Genomic DNA, 17388 nt, shown 5'->3' with positions numbered 1-17388 from the left:
GGGGGGGGGGGGGGAAGGTCATTCACATAATCTCTGGTGTTTACTTTTGTTGTCATAACTCACTCAAATACCTTTGCAATGTACCATAACATACTCCTATACTTAATAGGATTTTCAGATACCTAAACACCTTGGTTGATTTGACCCTCAGTTTGTGTTATCTGGGTGTTATTAAGATGAATAGCTGTAGAATCTTCTGGTTGAATCTTTCTATATTTCTAAAAGGACACAGTAGCTCTGAGCTGGAGTGAGCTATGCTGATACATCTGAGGCATCCTTTTCTAAGGGTGCTATTTCCGTGGTAAAAACAAGAACAGAAAGCAAAGGCTTCTCCAGTTTTTTCCTACTAGAGCACAATTGCATCTGGGAAGTAAAAACTTGCAGGGAAGAAACTATAGCATACTTAAATTTAGTGCTGTTTAAGGTTGAAATGAAGGGTCTGGCTCTCTGATACATAGCACGTAGTGAGTGCATAGTGACATGAACAGGCCTGGTATGAGGTCCGTGAACAGAGCACGTGCTCACACAGAGCTTCTGAATTAGAAGGCACGTGCTGAAGGATTGCTCTTAAGTTACTGATAGAAAATATTCATATTCATCTCTTACATCATTCCTTGCAATTTTATTATCTCTAAACATACTTTAGGCATGCTAGCAATCCAGGTCTGGTTGAAGATTTCTACTTTTCTACTGGAAAATTATAACCCTTAACAGCTCTTAGAAGTGTTCTTTAAAAGACTTATTTATGAAAGGAAGACTTTCCCACTTAAGCCTAATAAGACCCAGGAGGAAAGGGGGAAAAAAAAAGTATGAGCCCTTAAGGTGGTTTGATCTGACTTGTATTTTCACAGCACATCTAACACTAACCAAATGCATGGCCTGTGTTTAAAAGTCACTGTTTTTAAAGAGGCAGTGGGAATCCTAGTGCCCTTAATGGCTGCAGTGCTGGAGCACACAAACAAGGAAGGTGAAGTTCCAGGTCCCTTCTCAGCCTAGAAGGCTTAACAGTCACATATCCTACCATGGGAGACAACCCAAGCCACAGGCAACTAAACTAGCAAAGGAACTAGAAGGAAACAATTCTCATCACTTGTTTTTCTGGGGTGGGGGACCTGAAACTCAACCACAGTGGACGTAAAAATACTTCGTGTAGGAGACTAGATGAGGCGAGAAGAGCCTTCTAGACTACAGTCCCCAGATTGGGGCAAGGGAGGACTGGAACCTCATTCTCATTCCCTGAGCATCTACCATGAAAAACATTGCTGAGCTTCACAGATTCAGGCAAGAGCTTGGAGTTTGTTCATAAAAATTGTTGTTACCAGGTAGAAGATCAGTCCTGAGGACCTGCTGGACACCAGCCCCTGAGAGAAAGGCATTGCTCTGGCAACTACTGGAAAATAATTTCTCTTAGTACACACTGGGATGGCTACATTTAAGTAAAACAGAACAATATCCTGCTCCTGGGAGAAAATAACATTTGAATGTATGTCTGGAAACAGGAAGGAGAGCCCTGCACCAAGTGCTGCCCAAGGAAAACTCTACAGCACAAAAAGCACACAACAATGCCCAGTCTGTAACACACCGAGGAAGAAGAGACAGGACAGAGGCTCTAGGCACCAGGGAGAGGTGAGCCAGGAGCAAAAGGTGACAACAAGGCAGGAAGGGGCAGTGGCCTTCCTGACAACAGGCCCAATCCCCCAGCACCCAAACAAGAAAAACAAATTTGGTGATAGCAACCAGAGACAGCCAACAGCTAGCAGTTACCTGAAAGTCCACATCCACCAAGATAAAAGGCATGTCTGAAGTCAAGTCAGCAAGCATAGGCAAGGTACAAAACTAAGCACACATCCGGCAAGGCACTTCATCTAAACACAGCTCCCCCACAAACAACTGAAGGGCAAAGACCCCAGCCTAGGGCTCTCCCAGTTAAGTAGGTGTCATGGCAGTCTGAGCCAAGGTCGTGCAGCTGTGCCACATCAGTGCTGACCTCAAACACCTGCCAGGGGCTGGGATGAGGATGCCAAGGAGGATTGCAGAGAAAGATGACAAAAGATAGAAATTGGAGCCTGTTGGTACGTTCAGAGCCCTCAGAGCATCTCGCTTAAATTCATGTGGTGACAGTGCTTTCTATTACAAAATCCTTTGCAGGTGCTGAAGGACTTAAGAAAGAGGGTGGGAAGCACCCTAAGCTAAGAGCTCCAAGCCTGTAGATCAAGCCCAGTGTGGACCTTCCCTGTCCAGCAGCACTGGTGACCCCTTCAGTTGGAATTGATGCTGGAGACCCCAAAACTTAGCACATCCCCTGGAAAATGCACACTGGGGAGAGCTGGGTCTGCCTAACAAATGGACAAATTGTGCCCTGTGGGACAATGTCATTGGGCAATGATTGCCCTTCAAGCTGCCAGAGACAGATGCTGCTTCTGAAGAAAAAGGAGAGAAAGCTATTAATTGCTCAGGTTTCTGGTTGATGCTTTCCCTCCTCTTCCTCTACTTCAAAACTGATCAAGCAGAGAGAGAAATGAAATCATGCCCTTGTTGAGCTTTTCCTAGCAGCTCAGCTGTTGCTGATCATGGTACTTCAATGCCTGGCCCTATGCAAGTTGGGTGCTGTGCACAGCTTCTGCACAGGGATTCCTCTGAGACTGGTGGACCTAAAATGACAGCACTGGTAGGCAAAAGCCACTTTTTGTATCTCATTCTTGCAGCTTTCCAAGAGCAGTGTCTGAAATGGAGAGGTTTCGAATCCATTGCCTTCTATACTTGCCAATACAGAGCCTAAACGTAGAACCAGTTCAGGAGAGGTTACTGGGGCAGGTCTCTGGTGGAAGGGACAGCAGTGTAAGTGCTAGGGATAGGTTCCACCAGAGCCTTGGCAAACTGAGCTAGACTTTACTCCGGTGCAATCTGCCTCTCCATCCCTACAGGTCTGTAATATAAATATTGTCATCTGGCTTTCCGGGTAGACTTCCCCTTGCTTTTCTTCCTGTCAGTGCCCTGAGCAAAACCCCAGCCCTCCTGTGTGAAGTGCTCGTACGTTTCTGCGTTAGCTTCAGGAGTCGTCTCTGTCAAGAGGTTAAGGAAAAAGCTTATTAAAATCGTTTAAATGTGGTGATAATTATTTTAGCTGTAATGGACAGCACTAGGGGTCTGGTTACTTTGCAAGAGATTGTTGGATAGCCATTTCTGCCAACAGTCCAATTTGCATAATGACGAGGTGTTGGCATTGCATCCAGCATTAGTTTGCTGTATGTATAATGTCATTATGGGGCTGCTCTTATCCTCCAGTCTGTAAAAGGTATATGGAAATGTAATATATGATTCTGCTTGTTTGGAAATTGCTTTTGGATATCTTTGATTTTTTGTAATAGTATTTTTGTTTAAGTCCCAAAGACTTTTCTTAATTGCAAATCTCAAAATGTTTAGCAGTTCATAGTGCAGCTTGCTGTCTGTCAACACAACCAGTTGAAAAAAACCTACAAACAGCCCACCAAAATGCTCTGTTCCTGTGCTTCTCTTCCCCTCATGCAGTCTCTGGGGTCCAAAGCAGAAGAAATAAAGTTATGGTATGGGTGGAAGGTTGGGAAAGAGTCCCTTTATGCTCAGCTGTGTAGGGCAGGTTCTTCCAGTGTGTGTCTGTGGTTGTAAAACCAAAAACAAACAAACAAACAAAGACAATCAACCAACCACCACCAACAACAAAAGAAGAACAAAAAGCAAGCAAACAAAGCAAGCAAACAAACAAACAAAAAAAAAAACAGAAAATGGGCAATAGTTGAAATACATGTGCTAAGGTTAGAAGATTTATCTTTTCTATTGAAAACGCAGCAGTTTACAAAAGGGAGTGAATCTTTATTGTGTCAATCCTCATCTCACAAATATTCCTGTGACTTGCAGTTCTTTGCTGTAGATTGCCCTTCTTGACTGTGACTTTAACATGTTACTGGTTTGTGACAGAGCAGACAAAAATATAAACTATATTTAAAATACATATTTAAATCTATAGCACTTTGGCTGGAGTGATGGTTTTAACTAGCTAAGGATCTGTCATATACTGAGATTAAATTAGTAAATCATATATTGGATTTGCAGTTATTTGTCGCATTGCCTGAACCTGGCATGCAGACTTTTGGGTCCTGATCATGAGTTGCCCTCCGTGTCCCTGGTGTTTCTCTGTTGGAATAGGGCGCATCCATAGTATTTCCAGCACCCGTAGGATTTCTCCTGAATGGGCACTGCAGACTTAGCAGCTCTAGATTTCTGATGCTCTGATATCCTCCTGCATAGCTGTGAAGCTTGTTCTGTATGATCAATCCACATCTCTGCCAGACGGTATTGGACAAGTAGAAAGAGCTCTTCCCGCCAGGGTTATTTGCACCGTGACAGCTGTCATTCTGTCCCCCTGAGATGTCTATGTAGTGTGACCGTGTGTTGCAAAACAGGATGGTCAGAAACAAACAAACAAAAACTTACAGAAGTGCACCAGATAGAGAAGAATGTACTTTATATAAACCCACTTTGTGAGACAAACTGATTACAATCCCATTCGTTTACTTACCTGTCCCCTTCATCTTCAGTGTCCACTCTGGTCTGTGCCTTGGTTTAAATCCCAAAGTGTGTCACATCTTTTTTTATCACAATATGATAAAAAAATAAATCTTCTTTTACTTGTTCTTATGTGACTCTCTATGACAACCACACTTTCTTGCTTACTGTGTGAAGCACAACCTCAAGACCAGAACTGTCCAGACATTGTAAAATGACATTCCTATGACTATTTAAATTAAATACGTCTATGTTTGAGCAGAATTATTTTATACCTGTAACACCTGTTAATAGATAAGTATATTTGCCAACAGGGCAGACACAGTGTATTTTCAGGAAATGATTTAGGTTCTTAAAGACAAAACTTTATTTTTTAACATTTTGCTTATGTAATATAAGAATAGAAATGTGAAACATGACTGTGAATTCAGCCCAAAACAAAAAGTCTGTGATACTTGTGAAAACAGAAACAAACAAACAAACAAAAAAACCACCAAGAATTCACCTAAAACCATAACTTACTAAAACCACCTGAAGATCTGCCCAACCTACAATAACACCAAGAAATTTTTTGGGGGGCAGAATTACAGAGCACTGGTTTCCAATGATTTTGTGTAATTTAATTGACTGTGCTGTGTAAGCAATGAGAGAAAATATTTCAAAGTATTTTCAAATATCTCCCAAACATTTGGAACATACCTGCCTGCATTTATGTGTTCCTTTAAGAGTAAGAAGTTTTGCTCCATTTATTCAGTAAGCATAAACTACTGAAATTTGTTGTTCAGTATAAGTTAAAATATTCAGAACAAAGTAAAATGGACACATTTTCCTTCTTTTTCAATCTAATTCTATCATAAACACAGTGAACAATGGTAAGATTCAATTAGTGTCAGAAACATTTCTCACTATACAGGCTTGCATCCTTGGATTTAACATTGACTTTGTGGGAATTAGCTCAAAAATATGCTGATGATCCCAAATCTTCTTTGGTAGATGCCAAAGGCTTCAGCTGAAAACATTGAATCAGACTCTGAATGTGTTACCTGGTGTAACTGAGAAGAGAGTTTGTCCTCTGGCAAATGCTTTGTCATATACCCTGTGAAGCCTCTAAGTTTTATGAATGAATAATAAAGTCATTTAAAAAAAAAATATAACTCACAGAATGAACCAGAGCAACCACCTTCTGCTTGTGCCACAGAGAAATAATCATCTTGCTTTCAGTCCGTAGATTATACTCATGCTGTACCAGGATCTCTATTGCTCACTGAAAACCAAGCTGAGTCTCTGCAAAAACCTCCGTGCGGGGTAAAGCACAAACTATGGCATGCTGAGCAGAAGGTGCATCACTGTATGGGAATCTGCTTTTGGGCTTTGCTAGGCGTTAGCATGTTTTGGGTCTTTTTATGACTATTTAGTGGGATCGCTGTGGTGTGATAACCTCATATTGCTGCATCAAGCCCACAGCTTGTTCCATTCTCTTGGAGAGCCAGAGGCAGGGACATAGGGTGATGGAGTTAGGACATTCAGACAGGTGGGAGCATCGAGCTTTAGTGCACTGGTTGCTGCACGTTCAGACCAGGGATGTTTCTGAACAACAGCCGATACCATCAGCTGATACCATCAGATGTCTCACTGCCAAACATGCAGCCTGGTTAGAGGGCAGTGGTCCAGGGAGCAGCATCTGAGAGCTCGCTCTTTGGTGCTGCTCATACTCACACTAAATGCCCTCCGCATGTGGGCAACATCCTGTGACTTGAGACCGAGCCCACGGTGTGCTCAGCACTGCTGCAGTCCGAGTGCTGGGGAAGACGTGCTGCAGCCGAGGCTCTGCAGTTCTCCTATTGACTTCTGCAAGCAGAGGATCAGCTGCATGAGACATTCAAGCAAGAATTATCAATAACTTCCTAAACTACGCTGAGAAAGATATCTGTGAGTTTGCTTTCAGCACTGCTATAAAATATCAGAAGTCTTGTTAAATCGAGTTTAATGACTGGGAATCTCAGGCTATCTTCTTCATTCAACAGCTGTGAGCAATAACACTCACACAAACAGGTTTCACTGGCAGGACGCTAACTGACTCGAGCAGGAAAATCACCTGCTCCAACTCTCCGAGCATCCCCCTGTTGGAGCTGGAATATTTTCTGCTGGGAGTTCGCTGTGTGTAGACAGGCTTTGATATGAAGCTGGGTCATGCCCCATCTGAACTAAGAGCACAAATGCTCGTAGTGTTTGCTCAAACCTGGGCAGCACCAGGATGGTTTTACAGCACAGAAGAGCCTACTAAGCATCCATTTCCCCGTTCAGCTGGTTTTCCCTACAGGTAAAAGCCACGGAGAGCCGTGCTCCAAGCAGCACTCGCAGCGTTCTCCCTTGAAAATTCACTTCAGATCTGTTAAAGCAAAGGCAAATGAGTCTGCTGGGAGCCATCTGGCATTTGCACGGCCCTAAAGGAGGGGAGATGGAAGGCAGCGGGGATGCCCACAGCCTGCCGGGGCCTCCGGGCGGGGAGGTGTTCAGCTGCTCCGTCCCCGTGCCCGCTAAAATGACTCGAGAAAACGCTGTTTTCGTGAAATCACCCCGGGAAAGCGGCCGTCACGTTTCTGGGCTGAAAAACAAAAGAAACGGGCAAGCAACAAAGCAACAGTGGAAACAGGGAGCTTCTCCTCGGCGGGAGCTGGGACGTCCGCCGGGCTGGGGGCTGCTGGTGGGCAAAGCGGTCAGCCTTTTGTTTGCTTTGCAATTAAGAAAAAAATAAAATAAGGATTGTGAAAGACTTTGAAAGCAGTTCCCAAATAATCAGCGGAAGTGCTGTGGAAAGATTGCTTTATTTTTAAAGCGCTGGGAACTGAAGGGAAGAACCGCTTTGTTAAACGTGCATAAATCCAAAATATCAGACTCGCCGTCTGCGGAAACAAAGGATTTTATCTACAAGAAAAGAAAAAAAAAAAAGATTTTTTTTCCTTAATATTGCATTAAGATCGGCAAAAACAGTTAAGAAAATGCAATCACGGGAACTAAGCAGGGACATGCCCTCTGCCGTAGAAGAATAAAGTTTATTTGTGTGTCAGAAACACACGACGTGTTTCCAGAGTAAACGAAACGAAAAACAAAACCCTAATGCGATACCTCGCTCCAGATGCCCCTGTGCCAGGCGTTTTCCAGAGGGAACTTTTCCTACAAATTCCCGAAAATCAGGGAGACAGCACCACGGAGAGTAGAGTCGCGGTTTCCTTAAAGTTTATTGATTGCGTTAAAGTGGTTTTTAGCAAACAAAGTGCTTTCTTTATCATCTTTCGACCGTTATTCCCGTACCTTATACATTAATTATAAAGTTAAAACTTTTGTAACAACCAGAAATATACAGAAATGCGGGACGTGAGGGGAAAAAAAGCCCACCCCGAGGGGACCAAGGGGGCCGGCGGCCGCCCCCTCTCCCTCCCCGGGGGCGGCTGCGCTTGAGGGCAAAAATAATAATAATTTAAAAAAAAAAATCGTGAAATCAGGCAAGGAAACGGCGCATTGTTGTCTCAACAATGTCGAGGGACAAGACTATAGTTCTCTGTTTTACCCTGAGAGTCAAATGGGTACGTAAGCTTTTTAAAGTCTTTTTTTTTTTTTTAAGAGCGGCCAGACCGGGGGAAAATAAAAATAATTAAAAAAAAAAGACAAAAACAAAAAGACACAGCAACAGGGCACATCGTGGGTGGGGAAATATATATATATATATACAGGTAACGATGATTTACATCTACCGCTATGTACAGGGGGGAGGGAGGCTTTCTTCCTCCCCTCAGAAGCCCAGTATACACGTCGCGTATAAAAACGGGTCGTAGAAACGGTTGTGGACGATGAAGCTGCCCGGAGGGGCCGGGGCTCGTCGGTTGGTGGCCGTTGGCGACCGTTGCTGACCGTTGGTGGCCGCTGGCGATCGCTGACCGTTGATCGTCCCCTCACGGTCGCTCTGTCCCCTCACGGCGGCCCCGTTCCCTCACAGCCGGTCCCGTCACCTCACGGCGGCCCCGTTCCCTCACAGCCGGTCACCTCACGGCAGCCCCGTCACCCCATGGCGGCTCCGTCCCTTCTCCCCTTCCGTCCCATCCTCGGAGCTTCCCCCTCACCCACACACAACCCCCCCGGACCCACCCGGCCGCCTGAGGGGGGGGGTCTGTGGGGACGGCGGCGGGCTTATAGGTGCGGGGTGTAGAAAGCCGGGGCGCCGTAAGTCTGCGAGCCCAGCACGAAGGGCGAGAGGACGGCGGGGCTGGGCAGGAAGGGCAGCTGGGCGGCGCACACCAGCCCCCCGGCGGGGTGCCCCGCGTAGCTGCCGGGCCCGTGCATGGAGAGCGGGTTGCCCATGGGCGGCGAGTGGCTGAGGGGGCTGAGGCCGCCCCCCAGCCCGCCGCCCCCCGCCCCGCCGCCCGCCCCGCCGCCGCCGGTGGGCGCGCTGGTGTCGGCGCCGGGGTTCTGCTTCTTCCACTTGGTGCGGCGGTTCTGGAACCAGATCTTCACCTGCGTCTCGGTGAGGCTGAGGGACAGCGCCAGGTTGAGGCGCTCGCACACCGACAGGTACCGCGTGGACTTGAACTTGTTCTCCAGCGCCACCAGCTGCTCGTAGGTGAAAGCTGTCCGAGCCCGCCGGGGCTTCCCCGACTTGGAGTCCGAGCCCGTGCGCTTCCTCTTGGGCTTGGCCTGCTGGCTCTGCTGCCCCCCGCCGGGCGCTGCCGGGGGCGGCTGCTGGGGCTGAGGAGGGGGCTGCGGGGTGGCCTCGGCGTGGTTGTGGTTGTGGTGGTGGTGGTGGTGGCCCGGGTCGGCCTCGCCGGGAGCCGCCGAGCCGCTGCCGCCTGTGGTGGTGGTGGTGCTGGTGGTGGTGGTGGTGCTGGTGCTGCTGCTCTCCTCGCCGCACAGCTCCTCGTCGTCCTGCAGCTCGCTGTCGGGGCTGCGGCTCGGCCGGCTGCTGCTGCTGCAGTCCAGGTCGCACTCCTCGGCCTTGTAGAGCTCGCCGTCCTCCTCTGCAAACAAGGGACGAGGCGGAGTTAGGTCTCGGCAGCCCCCAGCCCGGCCCTACACGCTGGTTTTCAGGGCAAGGGGTGAGTGAGGAGACACCCGGCTCCCCCTGGGCACCTCACCCTACATCGTGCCGCCCCGCACCAGGGGTAAGGCGACAAGGCTCGGAGCTGCCTCAGCTCAAGAGCTGGCCCCAAAAGGTGGCCCCACAAAACACACACACCCCGTCCGACCTCCCCCTGCAGAAAGAACCGGGGGGGGGGACAACACACGACCTGCCCGGAGGCCCCCGGACCCCAGCAGCGGGCCCCGGAGGTGGCACATCACTTTTTTTTTTTTTTTTAACGCTTTTAGTAACAAAAATATCCGCCTCGACGGTTCGCTGCTGGTTTTTGGGCTCTGGCGTTTTTAACCCTTTCTCCCCCTGGCTTGACCTCTCCTCACTTCGCGAGGTGGAAGTGTTAAAGCGGAGTAAATACTCGTATTGATTAGCAGAGCAGATGCAAACTTAATTAAACTCATTTCGCGCGATGTAGAAACTAGTTAACGGGCGTTTAATTTATTTGGGTTTATAGGACGCTCCAATTAAGGGGTCTTCATCGGAGAACAAGGTAATTATCCGATATTTAAGCCTGTTGGACTTGCTCCTGACGGTTCTGTCGTGTTGAAGCCGGCAAGAACCCAGCGTCGGCGAGGAAAGCGGCTCCTCTGGACCTCGGGGGGAACGGGCAGGCAAATAAATGCTCGCCGCATCCTGCCCCCGAAGTGCCGGCCGGGGTCGGAGGCACCTCGGGCAGGGGACCATAACCACGGCCCTTTCGGTCCGGCTGGCTCGGGCATCGCCAACTTCCCTCCGCTCTCACCCGCAGCTCCGGGAGCCCCCCAAGCTCCTTTTGGTTACCCGAGGTAAGCGCGGAGCAAGAGACTCGCTCGTCTGTCGCCCTCATCCCGTGTGCGCTTCTGTTGGTTTTAATCCCCCCCAAAACTCCCCAGACCACTGCACCTCAAACTTGGTCCGCATCCTAACGCCGGACAGCTTCTAGCTAAGATTAGGGGTGTTTTAAAAGAGTGCGTTTTGTTAGAAAAACTGATTTTGGCTAACAGCAGATACGGCTGGCTCGCTAGGAGAAAAAGGGACAAAGAAGTTGATTATAATCCTCTTCACCCCAAAATATCCCTTATAACGATGCGGGTTTATCCAATCCTTTCCAGCTTTCTGTTCAAACCGGCAAACAAAACTCGCACAACCACCGCCGCACGGACCCGGGAATGGGATCAGGTTTTCCCCAGTCTGACACACCGCGTGAAGACGAGTATCCCCAACCTGTAGCACTTGGTATAAATCGTCGTGCACAATTTTTTGCAATAACAATACACAAAAAGTGCGTGTAGACGACTCTGTGGGACCCGGGATGAGCTCAGCGCCGTAGCGAACAGGGAATGTGCGGGTTGTGTTAAAACAGTTTAATTTTTTGAGTTTAATTTTTTTTTCCCTATAAACTGTAGGAAATCCCAGCCGTGGCTTAATTTAAGAGCTTACTAAAATTTTCTTAAAACAGAAAAATGCAGCACAAATACATTTGGCGATGGGGATTGACGCTGAAGGTGCGATTTTGTATATGGAAGATGCTAAATGCTAATTAAACACGGAGTTTTAACTGTTATTGTTATCACTTAGTTTTACGAGCGACCTGTGACAATCTCTGATTTCGCTCTCCTTTTGCCAGAAAGCCTCCCCATTTCGGGGTGTTGGCTCTCTGCCGGCCGGAGCTACTTCTCGGAACACTTCTAAATTAAAGCACCGATTGAACTTGCGTTAATTACGATGGGGGCATTAAGGTTCGTGATTTTCGGGCAGTCCCAGATCTCTTCGGGACTGCGGCCGCTTTACATGAAATTAAAGGTCAGGGCTGAAGGGTTAGAAGCGCCTGGGAAAGTTGTCAGTGCGCGGAGCGCTGCTTCCTGATGGCTCCAAATATATTTGGGTGTAGAGAAGCGATAGAGTTGCATTTCTCTCCTTGTCTGGAGATAAAAGTGCAAGATTAGCGATAGGCTGACCTCGTCAGTCTTTCCGATCGCACAGATCTATTTAGTATGACAGAAGCCGGATGGGTTTAGACGAATAATTACCCCAGGTAGAGACCACTTTTAAAAATCTCTCTTGAATTCCATTAACGCCCCGCTCCTGCTTTTGCTTTAGAAATTAAAAACTTCTAGATTTCACGAGGCTCGGGCTGGAGGAGATTTCAGCCCTTTTTCCCTGCTTAATTTTAATTGAAAGAGTCACGCTGTGGCCGGATCGGAGAGCGCAGAGTCCTCCCTCTCCCGCCCCAGAGGCAGAGATATTATTTTCCCCCTTGCGAGAAGTTTATCCTCGGCCCCTCGCCATCCCCTTCTCCCTCTCAGGGCACGGAGCAGCCCCAACTATTTCTCCTGGGGGCTGGCTTTTCCCGGGAGGGCTCCGCTGTCCCCAGAGTCGCGGTGTTTAGAGGCGAGAAAGTTGGGATATTTTGGACCCAAGAAAGAAAAAAGCAATCTCGAGCTTGGGTCGAATGCAATTCCCGATCAATAGCGAGCCCTAATAAGTGTAATAGGTTTTAATCGAGTAATTATCCGAATTTTGACCCTATAATTTAGATGTTAGGGAAGAGTTTGCAAGGTGCTTGAAAGAGATATGCACAATTCGATAATAGGATATCGATCCAGGCAGTCCTACATGCCACTCTGGGGCGATTTCCCCCATTATCCAGCCTCTTTACGCTGCTAAGCACATTTTACCTTAAATGTAATCGAAGGAATTTAATTGTTTTTCCAGAGATAACCAGCATTTTGTCACAATTAGTCTGATTTGTCCTAAAAAAGCCAAGGGGAGAGAGAAAATTGAATCTGTCGCCCAGAGCAACGCGCGGAGGGGGGGGGGGAAGGAGGAAGGGGAGAGCGGCTTTGAAGGCTGCGAAGAACATAGAGAAAAGTCATAAATGCCTCGGGAGGGGTTCAGGGGGTTGTGGGAGCAGGGTGCAGGAGAGTTTGGGACCACAAGAGTGGGATGCGGCCCCTTGTCCCATCCCCGGGCCCTGGCCCGGTTCTCCCGGGGCCGGTCCTGCTGCTCCCACAGCCCCACCGTGTCCCCCCCCCGAGCTCCCAAGGGGGAAAAGGTGTCCCTAAAAGCATGCCAGCCCCTTCCCCAGGCTGCCCCCATCCCGAGGGGCTCGAGGTCCGCCCCCAACTACTTACTGATGAGCTCCGCGGACTTCTTGCACGCGTCGAAATCTTCGGCGAGAGCTTTTTGCTCGGCCAGCTCCGTCCCTGAGTCCTCGGGCTTATCCTCCGCCCCCAGCGGGAACTGGGCTCCCCCCGATTTGTACAAGCCCCCGCACTGCCTCCTCTTGCTGTTGAATTTGTTAGGGTCCAGGATGTCGAGCACGGAGAAAGAGGTGGTTCTGTGCACGGCGGGCAGGGCCCCCGCTGCCCCCTCTTGTCCGGGGGTGTTGCTCTGCCCGTCCCCTTGCCTGTCCCTATTTCCAGGGCAGGAGTAGAGGGGCAGCTCGCCGCCGGCCGAGAGCCGCTGCTCCCCGTGGCTCTCCATGCCTTCCCCGGGCAAGCCGCAGGGCTCCCCGCCGATGCCAAGCGAGGCTGCGGGGGCTGTCACCGCCGCGGCTGCCGCTGCCGGGATGGAGATGTCACCCACCTTGTCTCTGCTCACATTCATGACTCCTTGCAGAGCCCCTCTCGGTTGCAACTTCTAGCCCCCCACCCCCCCCTTCCCCTCCTCTATTTTTTTTTTTCCTCCCCCCCTCCTTCCTCCGGCGAAGTTGAGCTGGAAACTCCTCCCCGGCCCCGCTCCGGCAGCTCCCCGGGGCTGCTCCGAGGCCAGCCGGGGAGGCCGGGACTCACAAGGTGATGCCGGGCTCCGAGCCTCCGCTCTGCTGCTCCTTCTTCCTTCTCATCATCCTCACCGGGCTGCCCAGGCACTCCGGCCCCCCCCCCCCGCTCTCCCTCCCTTCTCCTCCTCCTCCTCTCGCACACACACGGAGGCAAGGCTGGCTCTTATTTATGCATTCATATTTAGCACCGGCTGGTAATTGGCTACAAATTAATCCCTCGCCCGTAATAGTCTGCAATCTTCATCGCTGGGAGAGAGAGGCACAGTGAAAGTGTGCGCCGGGGGGGGGGGAAGGGGGCAGAGGGAGAGAGCGAATGAAGGATGGTGCTGGCCGTGATATACTTCGCTGTCAGCTCTGTTTCAGCACACCTCCACTCATCTGGAAAGCATCTAAATAGCCTTATTTGGCGAAGTGGGAGGAGATGACGCTTTCTTTTAAATAATTGCGGGATCAATATCACGAAGATATTATAGGGACGAAATGAGAACCTGGGGGGCTTCCATCCCTGGCAGGGAAGTTAGGTGATCAAAGGGGATTGTGTGTGTGCGTGGGGGGGGGGAGGGGGGGCGAGGGGCCAGCCCCCAGCACCTGTTTCCCTTCCCTGCTGCTTTTATTAAATTAGAACAAAAGGAGAAAATTATGGTTTAGTGGCTGGAGCAGGGCTTGTGTTGGCCGACACGCACCCTCACACGCTCCCCTCTCTCTCTCTCTCCTTTAGCTAATTAATTAAAATTAAACGCCAAACGTAAGTGTCAGGAAACCGCGGGGAGAAAATTAATACGTTAAAAACGGCGCAAGGCAAAGCAAGGGGATCGATAAATTCCGAGTAACCGGCAGAAAAGGTGTGTTCCCTCCCTGCAGGAGGAAAGCCACAGCCAGAGCTAACTTCCACTTCCAGAAAACAAAAAGAAAATCCCTCTCTTATTAAAAGAGGGCTTAATTACGGAAAATGAAGCAATGGGAACACGAATTAGCTGCGAATTACAAAAGGCGAATTTCTTCTCCTACCCTAATTTCCTTCCCCTGCGCGTTGTAGCCGGGTGTGCTTCGATCATATCAATTTCATTCTTGTTTTGGGCGCTCCACTCGCTACTCAGTGTGAATTAGCTGCCAGGAAAAAAAAAAAAAAGGAAAAAAAAGGGGGGGGGGTGTTAAGGAAAATACAGAAAGCATAAAAGGAAAATTAGATTTTTTTTTGTCTTTGAGGCTGGTGACACATACAAGGACAGGTCCTTTGCAATTACCGCGGGCAATGATCCTTTAGAAAGCAGAAATTAAAAGTTGGGAGAAATAATGGGTAAAACAATCAGCTTGTAATTTTGGTAGGGCTTGGACATGATTAGTCCATCAGCGGGCTGGGCCCAGGGGAGTCCCGCTGAGCGGGAGCCCACAACAGCCCCCGCTCATATATTATACAGCAGCCCTTAGATTTTAATCAGACACCACAACAGTGTCCTTTCCCTTTTATGACTTTATTATGCTTTATCTTTAAATTATAAATCACCTCCTGGCTTGAAATGGTATGTATAATCTCTGATCGTGTGTAGGTAATTACCTCTCCCCCTGTTCCTGACCTTACCGGCGGGGCTGCCGCGAACATCCAGCCAGAGCCAAGTTTTAATCCGCGTGTCCACACGTCTGCCGGTTTGTTTGCGGGCTCCTTTGGCGGTTTGTTTGCAGCTCCTCTTTCTCTCCTCCTCCTCCTCCGGCCGTCTCTCCCATCGGCTTTTTGTTTCGGATAATTTTTCCTTCCAGTGCTTCTGCCCGCAGATCTGGGATATTTATGAAAAGGAGATGGCGGGTTAGGTAGATGCCAAGGGCTTGTCTTGGTCAGATTTGCTGCCGAAGTCACCTACATTTCTACTTTTTTTTTTTTTAATTATTATTATTATTTTGGAGGGTGGGGAGCAGTAGGGATATTTCTTATCTCTGGGGTCAGTAGACCTCGGCAGATTTGTATCCTAATTGCGATTAAACCTTTCCTCCCGGTGGCCCGGGCAGGGACAATCCCCACGGGGGCGGAATCCCGGGTGGGTAAATGAACCCAAATTCCCGCATCGCCCTCGGTGCTTGCGGGAGAAGAAGCCACAGCCGCGGGGAGCACCCCACACCCGGCACCCCCTTTCCGATGTGCCCCCCTTGGGGGACCAAACCCCACAGATGAGGGGCCCCGGCCCGCCCGGCGCTTTTGTTTGGTGGCGGCTTAAATCGAGTGTTATAAAGATGTTCTATTGCTCCTAATCACAATTGATTGTCAATTAGAGGCTCATTTGTGCAATCTCCATCCATCTGCCATCTCTGGTTATCTGTTCACCAGAAAGTTAGCGCTGATTCCGGGGCCCTAGATGAGTTGTGACATGCAATATCTCTCCCCTGCTCGGCCCGGGTGAGCGGTCCCGGCTCTCTCCGAGGGAAGGCAGCCCTTTCTTTCCATCTCTTGCCGGAGAGACGAGCAACAGCCTCCCTTTGGAGGCAGGAGGGAGGCCATCCAGGTGGGGGGATCCCCAAATTTTGGCCCCGGACCCCCGTGCACTTCGGGGCAGGGCTCCCACGGAGCCGTTCCCTTCCCCGAAATAAATCACGGAAAGTCGCGGAACGCCCTGGCGGCTTGACAAGCCTCCCTCCCCGCCTCAGCGATGGTTATCTCTGTACTTAGGCTGAATTATACCTGCGGGGAGGTGATATTTCCACGGCCCCGAGGCACCGCTGGCCGGAGCAGCTCCTCCGCCCTGGAGAGGCCGCTTCCAAGGCCCGCTTTTTGCGGGGAGGACCCGCAGAGGGCTCTCCCCCCTCGCCCCCCAAGGGAGGATGCTGAGCACCTCGGCCCCGGCTTCAGACGAGCCCAGCACCCTGCCGGGACCGGGCAGCCCCGGCTCTCCCCGCTGCTCCCCAGCCCCTGGCAGCCTCCAGAGCCGAGGCCTCCGGCTCAGGGCGCTCCGGGATGCCGGGGCTCAGAGCCGAGCTCGGTTTTTCTCCTCGGCCTTCATCAGTTAGCACCGAATTTCAAATCGGATTTCGGCAAACTCCAGGGCAAGCGATCCTTTTTCTTTTCCTTTTTTTTTTTTTTTTCCTCCTTTATTTATTTTCTTTCCTGATTTCTTTTTATTTGCTCGCCATCCCTCCCTCCCCGTCCCCGGGGAGCGTGGAACTCACTCCGGGTAATTACGGGCATTTATCGCCGCCGTGCACCAATTTAGCAGCCGGGAAGGTCACTCCGGTGGCTGCACCGAGCCTCCGAGGGCCCGGCGGGTCCTGCAGGCTGCTCGACTCCCCCCTTTTGTTCCCAAACGCAGCCGGGCTCCAAAACCCATCCCGTCCTGAGCGGGTTCCTTCCAAATCATCACCATCGCCACCATCAACATCACCATTATTGTTGTTCTTGCTGCCTCATTATTATTATTATTATTATTATTATTATTATTATTATTATTATTATTATTATTATTATTATTATTATGCCCAGGGCTACAAGACCTGCCCCGCACACGGCTCTCGGTCTCATCCTGCCTTGGTCCCCATCCCGGGGCCAGCAGTCACCCCGGGGTGCCCAGCCCTCCCCGGGGAAACCCCCCCCCCCGGAGCTCAAGTCGGGGAATTAATTAACTCTACCCACGAAGGCAAATAATTTCAGGGGAAAAAAAAAAATAAAAGATTCTGAAGCAGATCTCGCCCTCTATCAATGCAGTGTCAGGTCCTCATAGTAGAAGATTTAAAAGCCCTGGGGATTCCAGGTTAGGGTAGTAATGAGCTTAATTGAGGTTAATGCTTCCTGCACAGCTCCTTGATTATTAAATTAATATTATCACACACATGAATCATAATTAGAAGTTTAAATAATGCTCTAGGGGAATCCTCGGAGGATCTATTAAACAGTTCCCTTCTCTCCCGCCTGCTCCCTTTCAGCTCCCGGCAGCCCGAGGGCAGCCCGGGGGGCGGCAGGAGGTGGGTGGTGGGTGCT

General features: G+C 49.8%; 1 protein-coding gene and 1 long non-coding RNA gene across 5 annotated transcripts; one reads left to right on the top strand and one right to left on the bottom strand.

Moving 5' to 3' along the window:
• Positions 1 to 8601: 8601 nt before the first annotated feature.
• NKX1-1 (NK1 homeobox 1) lies at positions 8602 to 16997 on the bottom strand. Of its 4 annotated transcripts, none has more exons than XM_083835203.1 (4): positions 15010 to 16997; positions 13441 to 14537; positions 12781 to 13209; positions 8602 to 9551 (listed from the first exon to the last, which is right to left on the bottom strand). In XM_083835203.1, the coding sequence occupies exons 3-4, from the start codon at positions 13130 to 13132 to the stop codon at positions 8728 to 8730; spliced, it is 1176 nt and encodes a 391-aa protein (XP_083691329.1). In that variant the 5' UTR covers positions 13133 to 13209; positions 13441 to 14537; positions 15010 to 16997; the 3' UTR covers positions 8602 to 8727. The 4 variants fall into 4 exon arrangements, 3 of the variants coding, with proteins under 3 accessions (XP_083691329.1, XP_083691330.1, XP_083691328.1); XM_083835204.1 differs by having other exon boundaries at positions 14439 to 14537; XR_014584033.1 differs by lacking the exon at positions 12781 to 13209 and having other exon boundaries at positions 9418 to 9551; positions 14439 to 14537.
• Positions 8974 to 12257, top strand: LOC310899149. The gene is made up of 3 exons (XR_014584034.1): positions 8974 to 9108; positions 10122 to 10452; positions 10759 to 12257. It is a non-coding gene; the product is annotated as an uncharacterized lncRNA (long non-coding RNA).
• Positions 16998 to 17388: the final 391 nt, after the last annotated feature.

This window comes from Anser anser (assembly GCF_964211835.1).
Source record: "Anser anser genome assembly, chromosome: 4".
Lineage (NCBI taxonomy): Eukaryota > Metazoa > Chordata > Aves > Anseriformes > Anatidae > Anser > Anser anser.
This window is presented reverse-complemented; position numbering and strand designations above follow the sequence as displayed.